Here is a 15,903-nt window from a genome sequence, read left to right on the forward strand (position 1 = left end):
TCTTATTTTATTATTACCTTTTAATCAACAAGGGTTTGAAACATTTGTGAAAAAGTTGTTGTTTTTCATAATAATCTAGCATTCTTTCAACACCAACGTGAAACAGTTACATATATTATGTAGGTGTGTGAGTGTATATAGGTATTAATACCACCATTCTTTCAACACCAACGTGAAACAGCTAGACATATTATGTAGGTGTGTGTGTGTGTGTGTATAGGTATTAATACCACCATTCTTTCAACACCAACGTGAAACAGCTAGACATATTATGTAGGTGTGTGTGTGTGTGTGTATAGGTATTAATACCACCATTCTTTCAACACCAACGTGAAACAGCTACATATATTATGTAGGTGTGTGTATAGGTATTAATACCACCCACACATCATTTCAAGTTCAGTCTAATTATAATCGAATAAATAGCTGAATTTTGTTTGTGTTTTCATTCCAAGCAGTAACTGTAGCAGGTACCTACTCATATCTGTCAGCGACTTGTCGCTTCTAATAACTAGTTTTAGAGTAAGTACCTGTTCACGTAGTAACAAGTGCCCTGACTAGGTTACAAATGAAAGTGCATTGCCTTCTTTAGCACAATTACATCAGCTGTGGCTACACTGTTTTTATTGATGTGTCAAACAATAATAAAACATTTTGAGGTTACTATATTAATATTAATAGCACTGATTGTGGCTATTGAAGACCATTGTTGAATCTTCGTTTATATTAAAATGGCAGGGAAAAGCGAATTGTTAAGTGCAGAGAGTATAATAAACAAACTGAGCGGAGAGGATCAGAGTGAACTGAAGAGAATTCTATATGGCAGAAGAGATGAGTAAGTATTTTGATGTCTATCCTTTCCTTGCTAAACAGATATACATCATGTCCTTTATTATTTTTTGTAATACCTGTACTTTCACGACAACATTTTCTTATACAGGTGTCGGGGGTACAGTGCACAAACTTCAGGAGGTGATTCTACATGATGGTAGAAGTAAATACTTAAATAACTTTTTCCGAAATTCCGTCATTTTTCCCCATACATAAATATTTTTCTATGGAAGAATATTATTTTCTCCATAGAAGAAATTCAACTTTTTTACCTAAAAACTACCTTAAATGTTGAAGTTTCGAAAAAAGTTAATTTTCGTTTTACTTTTAAAATCATGTAGAATTACCTCACTTTAGCCACGGCCACCCTATATGTAACCCATTTTTTTCCAATCAAGTTTTCAATTTCCAAAAACAATTTTTCTGTGCCACATTGGGTAATCGGTGTGAACATCAATCTTATTCTCACAGAATTTGGTGGCTACAATTACTACTTATATCCGATATACCGTTTCCTCAAGTCTCTCCATTTCGGATGTTTAAAATCTTTGTGGAAACCACTCTCCAATTAATTCAAGATAGTTTAGACTAAACTTAGATGTGAACTGTGTCACCGCCAGATCATAGATCTGTATTTGATCTGATCATAATAAAACTAACTGCAAATGACTTAAATGAAATACATATATCAATGGACTGCTCCGGACTGCTCCAATCCGGACTAAATGGACTACTCCGGACTGCTCCAATTGCGCCTGCATAGGGCCAGCACTACTCCTAATATGCACTCATTCACCCTGCACTCTGAAGGCATATTATAACTGAACATAATAAAATCTCAACAAATTATACTGATTTTAACTCTCTGCCGCGTAGGTGACTTTTTTGTTTTCATTCTGCTGACATATATGCATTTTAGGTACTATTAAGAGTTTTTGTTGTTGAATAGGGTTTTTTTAAAATTTAAAATAGTTATTTCATGAAAAGGTCTTATAAGAAAATTGATATTTACGAAATTTTGGTACAACCTGCTCTAAATATTTATAAAAAAATTAAATAAAAAATATACAAAAACATAACTTTGCTTTCTCCTGGCTTAAAATAATGCACATAAAAACATTAAAAAATATTTATCCTTAAGATGTATTGTCTACCAGATTTATAACTGATTACTGACCTTACGTCCCGTGTGCTCCTCACGTGCAATCACCGCGGCTGCTGTTGCTATGCTGACTTGTGGCGGGGGCGGGAGCTAGCTCAGGAAAGTACTGAGCATGATAGAATGATGTGCTACAAAATGGCTACGTAGCAACTGCACATAGATTTTGTTGTGTCTGTCAGACGTAATGTCAGCAGCAGAGGTTTAAAGAAAACTAATGTCGCCAATTCTCATAAGACCTTTTGACTCCTTATACAAAAAAGGCCAATGAAATTGATCATCTGTCCAAGAAAAAATTTTGATAGGTGAAAATGTTTTATTAATTTCTCAACAAGTTAGGACTAACTGCCAAATGCCCAATGCCAGTGGGACTATGGCATTCCCCATAATTGGAATATGTTGGCTGAAGTAGAGATAGTAAATTGGGAAGAGGAAGTTTGGGAAGTTCTTGGCTATTCAATCGGGTCAGCAAACAGCATTTCAAGGAACGCAACGTTTCGATTCTGGTCTCTCACACCAGGGGATGTCTCTAACTGTGAGGAGTTGAGTAGAGGAAGGTTGGGATGTAAATTAACCAATAAATATGTTAAAACTTTTTGATTTCCTTTCAAGTTGTGTATTGCCAACTTCGGAGGCGACCCGGCAGTTTGCAGCGGCGCGCGACACGGACGTATCGGTCTACGGCTTCACAGCTGTGCGCGAGGAGACGCGGCCGCCGCGTGTGGTGAGGGTGGGGGCAGTGCAGCATGGCATCGTGCTCCCCACCAGCGCACCCATCCTGCAGCAGCGTGATGCCATCCACACCAAGATTGGTGCGCTCATTGATGTGGCAGCTAATGAGGGGGTCAATGTTTTGTGCCTTCAGGAGGCCTGGAGTACGTCACAAATATTATTACTATTCATAATAATTTTTTATGTACAAAACACTGAAGATATAAACCGGTAGAAGTGTGTTATGTAGATCCGCTCTTGTTGTCTTCCTCGCTACACGTAATCAATCAATCAATCAATCACATCAAAATACAATTTTGTATTTAATTCAGATAACTTTCCTTATAAAAAACTTTCTATAATACTAAACTCTACAACAAAATCCCACTCTCCATTCAAAAATCACAACAATAGTAACATTTAAATCTCAAATAAAAAGCTGGATACAAAATACAGGGAGATCAGAAATAAAAAAATATACTGACAACAAATACAAACTGATACCCATACCACTCAACTGGACTAAAAAACACAATGTAATATATTTATAATTACCACAGACATAGGAATTAATAGACGAGAAGATAATGGCGAGGGGTAAAATCAACTGTTGAAGAACGAAGGGGGTTAAGCTGACTGTGATTCGTCAATAAATCAATCTGACAGTAAATAGGCATCTCGCATTATAATATCACCATTTAGTTCATAAAAGTAAAATCTGCTTTTGAATGGATAGACATTTTTACATGGGAGCGCAAATTACTCGCCACGTTATGAACTAATTTCGAAGTCCAAATTCGGCAAAGTAAATTTCTTCTGTTTGCAGAGTCGTAGTTAGTTTCAGAGTATTTAGTTAAGACACTTTTACAAATGTTTCATAATTTACTTACCCCAGTAAACAACGATGAGCACACTTGAGAATCGCTACATTGTGATGTGATAGTATATGTTTCTAAAACTGATCCATATAATACGGTGTGAATAAGCTTAAAATAAAGTAAAATAATGCTTACTTATGGAATGTAATACGACAATTGGGTTTATTCTCTTTTTCACATCTATTTTTACAAGTTTTCATATCACAAGTCAACATTTTGCCGTGTTATTTCGTAAAATGAACCGATGATGCCTCGACCATAGTTCGCACAAGAATGATGACGTCACGTTTTCAAATTTCACTTGAGGCCATACGCGAGCCCAGCCGGCTCCAATGGAACCGGTATGGGGAGTGGGGATAATACGCTTTTAATCACTTAGGGCAGGTCTACTAATATTCATATGTCTATGATAATTACATATTTCAGAAAAACACTATGTAAAATAATATATTTGATTCATTCATATTATCCTTCATGAGATGTGAGTGAAGATATCATTATCTCTATTTGTTACAAAAAGGAAGATAATAAAATATTTATTTTTATAAATTCTAGCGATGCCCTTTGCTTTCTGCACCCGCGAGAAGCACCCCTGGTGTCAATTTGCCGAGTCAGCAGAAGATGGACCCTCCACCCGGTTTCTACAGGAGGTCAGTTCATTTCTTCTTCTTTAACTTCTTTTAGAATGGTTGGCCACCTTATACTGCCGTAGGTACTAAGCATGAAGGAGTTATCTCCTCCGTAGGTATTTTTGAGATTTTTATGAACCATGTTTTAATACAATGAACGAATTTAAATATCTATAGAAAATCTAAGTACGAAGGAAGACTAAATAATGCAGTAGAAATGAAATCCCCAAAGGGTATATGGGAAAAAGTGGTCAAAGGATGAAAGGCGAGCAGGAACAGTGGAGTTGTAGGTTATATACTGATGTAGATTGGTGCTGTAGAATTAAGATCCGCAAAGCGTATGTGTGGTAAAACTATGTACAACCGTATTACGAAAGCGAGGACCAAAAATAATGTTTGGCCGATGAAAGCGTAATGAACAAGATTAAGAAAGGGAAACTTAGAAGGTTGGATGGATGAAGAAAGAAGCATCGGGAAATTACGTGATGGGCAAGTAAATGTTAAATAAGTTGGAGTCAAGAAAACATGAAATGATCATGTGAATAAAACGTTATTAATTACAAACATGTTAAAATTATGTTAATTTTCCAGTGTTGTGTCAACATTCAGTGTAACGGAAGGGTATGAATGAGGTGTGATACTATAATATTATAATGCTTGGTTAGGTTAGGTTGGGGCGTTTTTGACTTCACCAAAGTTCAGTATAACAGAAGAGTATTTATGATGTGTGATACTATAATATTTTAATGCTTAGTTAGGTTAAGTTGGGGCGTTTTTGACTTCATAAAAGTTCAGTTTAACAGAAGGGTATGAATGAAATGTGATACAATGGTTAGTTAGGTTAGGTTGGGGGGTTTTCGACTTCACTAAAGTGGTGCTGAGAATCAGCGTACGTGCTGATCTTCAATTTGATGGTAATCATGCGTGATTTTGAAACACCTCAGCTTATATTTATAATTTTACATACATCTATAATCTACACCACATAGAGAACTAAAAATAATTTCAATCTGAGCAATACTTTATTTTTAAAGTTTTGGAGACGAATACAATGTTTTTCAAATTTGACATAGAAAAAAATCCACTTTCGGATTCGATTTACTCGACAAAAGCTCAAATCAAAAAGTTTTCAACTACTCTCCAACTGACATTTATTTCATATTAAATTAACTGCCGTAATGCCACCCGATTTCAGAGTATATGTGTATATGCCTGCATGCTTATATGGGCCCGAATGCGTATATTTCATTATTCATTTACGTAAAATAAAGAATATAATTTCATAAAATAAAATACTTTTTTGTTTTAAAACCACGATATTTATTAATTTAAGAACCGACCGGTTTCGCTTTACTTAAGCATCATCAGGGTACAAATTAATACTAAACAAGAAGTACATAATGTGTGTATATATATAACAAAATATAGAGGGAGACAAGATGATACAAATATAAGCAACACAAAGACGGTCATAAAATACATTAACATAAGTGCACAAGTAATGGAAAAACCGCTAGATAATTATGTAGACTAATGGGTTATATCAATAAATCGGGAGAAACAAAGCATCAACTGGCATGGTGGTAAGGAGGTAAGGAGAACTGGGATTTTTTTATGGGTTTATTGGAAACAGACCTAATATTGGACTACTTGATATGTCTAATTGATTATTAAGTATCTGACTTTTGGTTTTTACAGCTTTTTTAATTTCTAGTGCCTCTAAGTTGTTTAGTCTGTTACCATGCCCGTTTTTATGTAAGATGTTAGCACCGGTGCTATGACAGAATGTATGATCTTTATCGATCAAATGATTTGCGAATTCGGAAAACCCGTTATTATTGAGGCAACGAAGATGCTCCTTTATCCTAATATTAACATTACGTGATGTCTTACCGATATAGAAAGCCGAACAATTATTGCAATTTAATTTATAAATCCCCGAATGACTTAATTTATCGTCCTTATCTTTAGAATTAATTAGAAATTTACCTATATTGTTATTAGTATAAAAGGCCGGTTTGACTTCAGAAGGAAGGTTTTTTACACTTAAGGTAGAAAAGTGATTAATAAATAAAATTCGCCGCCATTGATAATTAATATTATTATCATTGATTTGAGGACAAGGACAAGCAAAGAGGAAGCGATTAATGGCTATTTGTTTTAGCTTTTTATTTAAGATTAAATCTATAAAATTTGATTCATAGCCATTATTTACATCTATTTTTTTAATTAGTTTTAGTTCACTATCAAAATTACTATCGGACATTGGAATTGTGACTAAACGATTTACCATTGAATGGAATGCGGAGTGCTTATGTGAAATAGGGTGATTGGAGGTGCTGTGTATGACAACGTCAGTATAGGAGGGTTTACGAAAAATGTTAAAATTAATTCTGTTATTAACGATCGATAAGGTAAGGTCTAAAAAATTTAAGGTTGAATTTATGCCTATTTCTAATGTGAATTTAATCTTATTATGAAAAGAGTTTATAAGTTTGAGGAAGGAATTCAGTTGACGCTTAGTCCCTGTCCATATACACAAAACATCATCAACGTATCTTTTCCAGTACAAGACATTTGTGATTTCCAGTACAAGACATTTACTGGTACATTTCCAGTACAACCCCCCCCCCCCATGGAAATAGGAACCGTCAGGTATTCAGTGGCCCGCCAGTGATTCAAAATCGTCAATTTCGCCCAACTGTTAAAAAGGTTGGGCAGCCTTGTTATAGGGTATTCGCTATTATACGTCTATTTTAAAATCTGTTTTAAAAAGCTCAAAATTAACTCCAAATATTATGTAGATTCTACGGGTGAGCTTCCCGCTTGTACTATGAGTTTCCGAACACCATATATCATTATTATCATTAAATAAATCATTATTATCATCATTATCATATATAATAATGCACTTTTTGCAGTACTGCTCGAAGTATGACATGGTGATCGTGTCCCCCATCCTGGAACGCGATGCTCTGCACGGCGACACCATCTGGAACACAGCCGTGGTGATCGGGCCCGCGGGTGTGCTCGGCAAGCACCGCAAGAACCACATCCCGCGCGTGGGCGACTTCAACGAGTCCACCTACTACATGGAGGGTGCCACTGGCCACCCCGTCTTTCAGACCAAGTTTGGCAAAATCGCTGTTAACATTTGCTACGGCCGCCACCACCCCATGAACTGGATGATGTTTGGCATCAATGGGGCGGAGATCGTTTTCAATCCCTCTGCAACGGTAAGTTGGGCGACATTGCCGAGAGTACCATCGTTAACAGCTACTTCACTGACGGCCATGGATGCAGTAGGTACCTACCGCCATTTTTGAATGTAAATTTATTTGAATTTTGATTTTGTTTTCTTGATTGAATGAATAAATGAAATGGAGTCTTGGAAGTGGAATCTTGAATCCACTTCCCGACATCCGTTCGAGCTGAAACTTAGCAATAGACTCGTTGTCGATGACAAATAGGATTCTGATGCAACAAACCCTACGCCACCGAGTACATACATGAAACTACTTTGTAGTGAGAATAGACATTTAGTAAACCATACAGGACATAAAGGTATTGAGGGCAACGAGCGGGCTGACGAACTAGCAAGGAAAGGGGCAAAAGCACCACTTGTAGGATCCGAGCCGGCCGTAGGAGTAGCAGCTTGCCACACAAAGTTACATATTGATAGGTGGGTCAAATCCCAGCACCGCAAAGAATGGGAGAGGGCACCTGGAATGAGACAATCCAAAGTACTCATAAAAGGACCAGACCCTAGACGAACCAAGAAACTACTCGATATGGACAGAAACTCGCTGAGGGAACTGGTAGGGCTACTAACGGGACACTGCCATCTCAGGAGACACATGCAGATATTGGGAGTGGAAACCACCAATAGATGCAGGAAATGTGAAGAGGATGAAGAGACTCCAATTCACCTATGGTGCCAATGTCCTGCCCTGGTGGGAACTAGGCTCAGATATCTGAGGAGACATACGGTAGAACCAGAAGACATAGCCACATACCCAATAACAACCCTGGTGAACTTTATTGAAGGGACTGGGTTGTTGTTAAAGGATTGAGGTAAAATGGGAGATTACACAATGGGCCTATAGCCTAAGTGCTCACGGGAAGTATGTGTAAACCGTCTCCGCTTTAAAAAATAAAAAAGCCATAAAATAAAAAAGTTGGTCTGTCGGTGCACCTTTTGGAGGATTCCGCGCAGTCAAGCAAATAATGAACGAATTTTTTCATAAAAATTACGTCATAATGTACATGAACGGGAATAGTTTCCTGTGATAGGGGTCGATTAGTAGATGAGAAAAACAGGTCTGTCAACCGGCAGCTTGGAGCATTCGCAGGCAGCCAGATTTAAGTTGCTTAAAAATGTGTAAATTTTACGTCATCGAGTACACAAATAAAACCAACGAATAACTGTAGTCTAGATTCTAGATCATCCCATTGAAGATTTTCTTAGTCTGCTGACTTTTGTTGTTACTTGCTTTGTTTGTTATTGTTATTGCCAAATTTAAAAAAAATGTTTTTAATGATAATTAAAAATAATTTGAGTGTTCCGAGTAGCAATGGGCAAAGTCGGCGATTTATTCCAAATTTTTGACCATCGAAATATTTCGATTCATTGTCATGGACAAATCGATTCTGTCAAAAATCATCACACAGTCCGAGACAATCGTTTTCATTGAACAAGGAATCGATTCTGTCAAAAATCATTCGAAACCACAGCCGTCACGTCATTGGTCAGAAATAATCAATATAAAAGCAGTCACGTCATTGGTCAGAATTCATCGATTCCTAAATTCGATATACGTCAAAAATATATCGGACTCGGATTGCGTGACAAATGAGATATTCTTCCCGCGGGTGCATTGCGTTACGTACTCCCTAATATGATTTGATATGCATTTGGGATTACGCAATTATTGTTTGCTAATTGTGTTACGTTCCTAATGTTAGGTATTAGATATTAGCTGTTTAATTATGGTATTATCTTATTATCAGAAACCGAGGAACAACGAGCGTGTGAACAATTCATTAATTCTTAGGTTGGGATTTACGACGCCCGTACATTTAGTGTGTGTAAAAAATGGCATTCTGACTTAATATAATAAGTTCTTTCTGATATAATAAGTTGGGAAGGTAATTAATAAAAATAAATTCACATTTTTTATGGCGCCGTTTCTGTGAAAATCTAAAATAAACAATGAATAATCTAGGGTTGACATAAATTTTAAGGTTATGTAATGTAATTGTTGTAAAAAACCTAATCAGCCAGATATATAAATTTTTATTTGGTTTTCGTTTAGTGTCCAGGTTTTTATGTCCATGGGGATGAAAATTATTTCTTCTATCGAAGAATGACTTCACGGAAGTATAAGCATTCAAATTCGCAGTCAAAGAAAATGGGGATAAGCATAAATCAACCATCTATATATGGCATAAAGAGTAAACAAGAAAGATATCATTGCCAGCATGAAAACATTGGTTTTGCCTATTTATTTCAAATTAATGAAGTGCCAACCTACCAAAACGTTTTGAAAGGTTTTTGATCGTGTCAAGATTAAAAGTTGAAGAAATCGGTGAACAGTTAGTTCAACCGTAGGTAAGAGTTATGTCCAACTCTCTTCACTGCCAGAGATTAATTTCGACTAATCTCGTCGTACTCGTCCATGCATTTGTACACACCACAGCAATACGGAACGGACTCAAATTAATTTTTATTATCTAAACTATCAGTAAAATACAAATGAGTTATGGCGATATCGGAAGATGTGTTCATAAAAATTCTAATATTTTCGCATTTCGTCATTATATAATAACAAGATAAACGCAGCTGCATGAACACGTGTTCCGATATACAGGGGGTGTCCAGGGGTAAAGTGCGCTAACTTCGGGGGGTGATTGTACATGATTTTAGAAATAAAAAGATAATTTTTTGTAGGTAGTTTTTAGGTAAAAAAGTTGAATTGGAGTTTGTTTGGGAAAATATATATTCATCTATGGAAAAGTATTTTTGTATGGGAAAATAAACATTCGAATTTCGAAAAAGTTATTTATATTTTTTAATTCTACCGTCATGTAGAATCACCTCCCGAAGTTAGCGCACCCGCACACCCGGTATTATGAAAGTTCTAATAGTTTATTAGGAAATGGCTTGCTGTGACCTTTTTGACAAGATTTTAAAAAATCAGCAATACCGTTAAAACAATACTCCGTGCATATTCCCGGGCATTTCTGTTAAGTCAACAGCTGTAGCTTGCCGTTAGGTGACCTAAGACACGCCAGGTTGTTGATTATCCAATGAATGGTTCCCGGGGCGGCGGTACGCAAATGAAAGGGTGTATGTTGTGTCTCAGGTGGGCGCCTTGTCCGAACCCCTGTGGGGCGTGGAGGATCGCAACGCGGCCATCGCCAACAGCTACTTCACGGTTGCCATTAACCGTGTGGGCAGTGAGGACTTCCCCAACCCCTTTACCTCGGGCGACGGCGCGCCGGCCCACCACACCTTCGGACACTTCTACGGCAGCTCCTACGTTGCTGCCCCCGATGGCTCCAGAACCCCGGTTAGTATTCTGCCAACGAACGCTAATAAACTTTCTCTCCATGACAAGAGTCGATCATCTATCGAACCTTCCGTTGCTTGCGATCTATCCTCGATCGACTTATTTTGTCATATAAAAAAATATATTTTACAACGAAATTTACAGTAAATTTATAATTTCCAAACAATATATAATACAATATAATCTGCCATAGGATACACATGTCAAAGATATACACTCACTGACACAAATAATTCCTTTTACGATTCTGCCAAAGTATAATATCACAACTGCCATTCTCTAAACCAGTCTTTAATTCCAGCAAAAAACACGATCAAAAAATCAAATACACTTATCGTCATCTATTTACACAACTAAATTTGGAATTAACTCCTTACAATACATTGCACATAAGCAATATAACGCATTACCTAGTAATCTAAAACTTCCGGCAACGAACAAAAAAACATTGGCAAAAGCTCTTAAAAGCTATTTCCTCAGCAGTTTTATTAATGACTGACACTTAGGGTGGATCGCCATTGTATGGAATTTTTTTATTTTTATAAATCAGTTTTCGCGGGGTGCGGAATAGATGCTCTAGGTACATACAATTAAGCATACAAAATATAAATTTAAAATTTTGACAACAAGTACTGCCCCAAAGCAGTTGAATTATTTAAAATCTGGTAAAAAATTGGCCCTTTATAAAACAGTTTTGTGTCAATATTAATACATTATTTTTTACTTTTACATTTCATAATGAATAAAAATTGCCGCGCCTTAAATAATAATACTAAAAAAATATGATAATATTTATTTTCCCGCGAAAATTTGACAAATTGCTGAGTCCACTTTCGCGCCTCGCTCGCGCACCGCGCATCTTTAGATCAACCGTCCATATCTCGCAGTACAGTTGCAAGTTTTACTAACGTTGATCTTTCAACTGACCAACAATACTTTGCCTCATCCACTTCTTCTCCTTATGCAATAAATCCAACAGACAGTGGACCATCTATTGTATCCAGAACATTGGATCGATACAGTATTTTTGATCGGGCAGGTGCTACATTGCAAGATATTGGATTAGTGACAAAAGATAATCAAACACGATAATCATTCGTGCATTTGCATATCGTTTGACGGTCGAGAGGATAAAACATTAATCATGGAGGATGGACGCAGAAAAGTTGTGATAGAAGAACATATCAGTATTTTGAAAGAACCTGGCTCACAATACATTGGCAACGTAGGCGTTAAGTTCAGTGATGCTAAAACAATAGCTCACAAATTGTTTGCATATTTTGTGGTAAAATTAATTGATTTAGCGTGCATCGTGGCTATCGGATGTGACAGAACAGCAGTTAATACTGGAACTAAGTCTGGCATTATTCGACTTCTTGAAGGAAAGCTCCATCGTCCACTTTAGTGGTTGGTCTGTCAGTTATATGCTAACGAGTTAAGTTTAAGACACCTTTTCGAATACCTTGGTGGTCCTAGAAGCTTTAGCGGCCAACTAGGAAAGTTACTCAAGAACTGTGAACATGATCTTGTGATAGAATTTCAAGCAATAGAATGCAACTTACCGGACATTACAAAATCCCGTTACCACCATAGCACAGACCAGCTTTATTTATTGAAAATATGGACAATGTAACGAAAACTTCAAGAATTTGACAGAAAATCAGGTGATATTGACTGAATGTGTGCTAAGAGTGTATGCTCCGATGTGGTTTAAAATAAAAACACAGCTTTCGTTTGTTTACGGGGCGAGACACCTCCACGAAACCATAAAATTGCCTCATTACCTTCCAAAGCATTTGAAAAAGGTGGTAGATCCCGTAATTCAACGCAAAGGGTATTTTGGCCACTGCGAAAATATACTTATAAGTATGTTAAACGACGAACGAAGACAAATTAGAGAGTTGGCTCTAAGACGGATTCTAAGTATCCGAGGACGGCAGTCAGGGTTCTCTCCAATAAGAGTATTTAAGCTATCTACTTTTAATTTGAACGCAACAGACTATTTTGACTTGATCTACTGGGAAAAAACCATCAGAACCACCTCTTACAAAACTGATATCTAGCGAGACAATAATTGATGCCATTGCAGACCACGAAATTATCAATCAATTATCCAACATTTTGTGTAGATTCCGATTGATGCCCTGTCACACGCAAGCCACGGAAAGATGCATCAAAGTGGTAACGGCATCATGCTCTGCTGTTTGCGGCCCTGAAAGACGTGAAGGGTGGATACAAAACAAGCTAGAATCTTGTCGTATAATGCCAGTATTCAATTCGAAGAACGACTATAAAACACAATAACTTTTATGATTTTTGACTTTATTTTTTAATATTGTTTGTGATTTTTTTGTGTAGCAATGATACTATTATTGTTTCTTGATTAGTAGATAATGTTATTAGTAAATAAAATGTTATTTTTTTTATATTTTAACTACTTTTATTGAGCAAAGACTAAACCCTTCTTTTTCTATTTTCACGCTGTTTTTTTTAAATTTGAATTGACTTGGGGCAGTACTTGCACTCGAAATATCTTAATGCTGTCATAATGACTTTTAAAAGTATCCCCATAGAGCATCCATTCCACACCCCGCTGCTAAGAAAAACACAAAAACAAAAAATCGATCCACCCTATGACACATTCTTTCTTAGGAACTCCAAAATAACTTTTGCGTTTATTTAAAGAAGGAGGTAGCACAGCACCCCATAATATCCCAAAAATATTGAGTAAAGAAGAACACAACAAATGTCTTTTGGACGTGTTTCGTGATCCTAGAAAAACCTCAATTTATGCCTATATTTCTATACAAAACAGTGTTGATGATGGGATGGTGACATACATTATTAAGGCAAGTGTAAGAGAGAGAGATCGCGTGCAAAATGCTCTAGAACCAAAAGGTAGGTACTAAGTCGTTGGTAGTTTTCTTTACGTTCAAATGTATATGGAAGGCATTTCCAGTTTTCCTCTTTATTTTATGCCCAAAAATAAATCTATTCTTGTGATATGTGAGTAAGTTGTTTTTTTGTATTTCCGTAGGGACTGTCTCGCGTGAAGGACGGCCTACTGATCGTGCAGATGGACCTGAACCTGTGCCGCCAGGTCAAGGACAAGTGGGGCTTCAGGATGACGCAACGCCTGGAGATGTATGCTAGGAGCCTCGCGGATGCCGTTCAGCCCGACTACCGCCCGCAGCTCATCGGGGGACAATAATCTCGCCAGAAACATGAACCATTATTAGGAACCTGCACCGAGAAAAACAACCATATTAAAAAAGTGATAGCATGCCATTTTCCTGATTAAATATTAGTCATTCAGAATATATCGAGAACACGTGCTATTTTCCTAATAAATATAACGTAATACAACAATATCATTATGTCTATGTCCTCATAAGAAATTCGCTTTTGACTGATAATTTGTTAGAATCTCTGTCAATTTATTCCTTAAAGGCCTGCAATCCCGTTTTTAATAGGAATAAGAATAATTTAACAAGATTTTTAATTAATAAATTACCAGTATTTCTTATCAGTAAGTTCTCTCCGTATGACAATTTGGCAATATTTTTCGGCAAAGTTCTCGTTATGTTTTTCGAATTTCGCTATATTTTTTGTGGAATTTTTTGGTAATTTTTCAAAAAATGCGTTGGATTTTTGTAGCAAAAAAGTGGCAGAAATCCTTATTTTTATTACCAGAAGATCTCGTAAAAAATTCTAAATTTTGCGATATTTGCCTGTAAATTTCCAATGAAAATGGCAAAACCGCGTAAAAATTACACATTTCGCATAAAAATATGCTGTATCGCAAACGCTAAATTTGTCTGTAACTGCCTATTAACCATCAAATTAATGTGAATCCGACGCGCGTTAACGTTACCTACTGTAAATCATATCAACTCACAGCGGAGACCCTCCTTTCAAACCAAAGACATTGAAATACAAATTTCAACATATATATTATATACACAGGTTTGAAATGTAAATAAATTTAACTGTAAAAAAGTGTTTATGAAAAATGTACTTGCTTATAAATAAATATGTAAATGCTTGCTATTGTTTTTTCATCTCTCAGCGCATTTTAAGTGAAAGAATATTGTAATGAAGTTGATTCTATTTTTGTTTGCAAGGCGCAACTTTATAGAATAAAGAATAGTGTAATTCCTTATTCCATGCCTACCTATAGTCCGTTCCTGAATTCCTTATTGTATGCCTACCTATTATCCGTTCCTGAACTCCTTATTCTATGCCTACCGTTCCTGAATTCCTTATTCTATGCCTACCTATCATCCGTTCCTGAATTCCTTATTGGATGCCTACCTATTATCCGTTCCTGAATTCCTTATTGTATACCTACCTATTATCCTTTCCCGAACTCCTTATTGTATGCCTACCTATTATCCATTCCTGAACTCCTTATTCTATGCTTACCTATCATCCGTTCCTGAATTCCTTGTTGTATGCCTACCTATTATCCGTTTCTGAATTCGATAGCTGATAAAATAGAAGAGACCTACGTACGATATAGAATATAGACAATAAGAACGTTAGGCCCAAAATAAATAGGTAGGTACTTACTTACTTATTTGACATATTGAAGGTCTTATATCGAGGAAATAACAAATTAGTATTGATGTTTTTCAGAAATCTCAACAATGAGACGAAAACACAGTTTTTACGTTGTTTTAAAAACACCGTAAATTTTAATAAATCTACTTACCCAATGTTATTATAATATTCAACCGAAAAGGCTCTTTGGTCCAACTACTATAATGTTTTCGGGCGATAAACGATTTGTAGTTTTTATTTAGATATTTTAAATTATTTTTAAGAGTTCAGAATTATTCAGAGAACACACTATCGAAGATTGACTATTATCAGGTCAATAGTTGACTATCTGCAGCCAACAAAAACTTTGCGGAACTGCGCTCGTAACACCAGTACGAAGATTTCTAAGCCATGAAGTCCGGCGTTTTCCTCTGCGTCTTAACTCATAATTTGTTATTTTTGCTAATAATATCGACCCCTCCCCTACATCCGGGGTTAAAGTGCATCAATTTCGGGAGGTGATTCGAAATTCCATAGATTTTTTCCCGTATAAAAATATTTTTCAATAGAAGGATTTATTT

The 15,903-nt window shown here is 36.4% G+C and overlaps 1 protein-coding gene across 1 annotated transcript; it reads left to right on the forward strand.

Annotated features, from left to right (window-relative positions):
* Window positions 1-461: 461 nt before the first annotated feature.
* Window positions 462-15,618, forward strand: LOC149419140 (beta-ureidopropionase pyd3-like). Its single transcript, XM_089637696.1, has 6 exons — window positions 462-835; window positions 2,603-2,865; window positions 4,135-4,229; window positions 7,130-7,444; window positions 10,574-10,780; window positions 13,818-15,618. Exons 1-6 carry the CDS (start codon window positions 732-734, stop codon window positions 13,989-13,991), a joined length of 1,158 nt encoding a protein of 385 aa, XP_089493822.1. The 5' UTR covers window positions 462-731; the 3' UTR covers window positions 13,992-15,618.
* Window positions 15,619-15,903: the final 285 nt, after the last annotated feature.

This window comes from Hesperophylax consimilis, chromosome 12 (assembly GCF_061612785.1).
Source record: "Hesperophylax consimilis isolate HC1 chromosome 12, BYU_Hcon_1.0, whole genome shotgun sequence".
Taxonomy (NCBI): Eukaryota; Metazoa; Arthropoda; class Insecta; order Trichoptera; family Limnephilidae; genus Hesperophylax; species Hesperophylax consimilis.

Excerpts from the sequence above, each read along its gene's own strand:
- LOC149419140 (XM_089637696.1), top strand. The coding sequence starts at position 732 with ATGGCAGGGAAAAGCGAATTGTTAAGTGCAGAGAGTATAATAAACAAA. Across the intron at positions 836-2,602 it reads CTATATGGCAGAAGAGATGA|TTGTGTATTGCCAACTTCGG; the intron begins GTAAGTATTTTG and ends TTTCCTTTCAAG. Across the intron at positions 4,230-7,129 it reads CCACCCGGTTTCTACAGGAG|TACTGCTCGAAGTATGACAT; the intron begins GTCAGTTCATTT and ends CACTTTTTGCAG.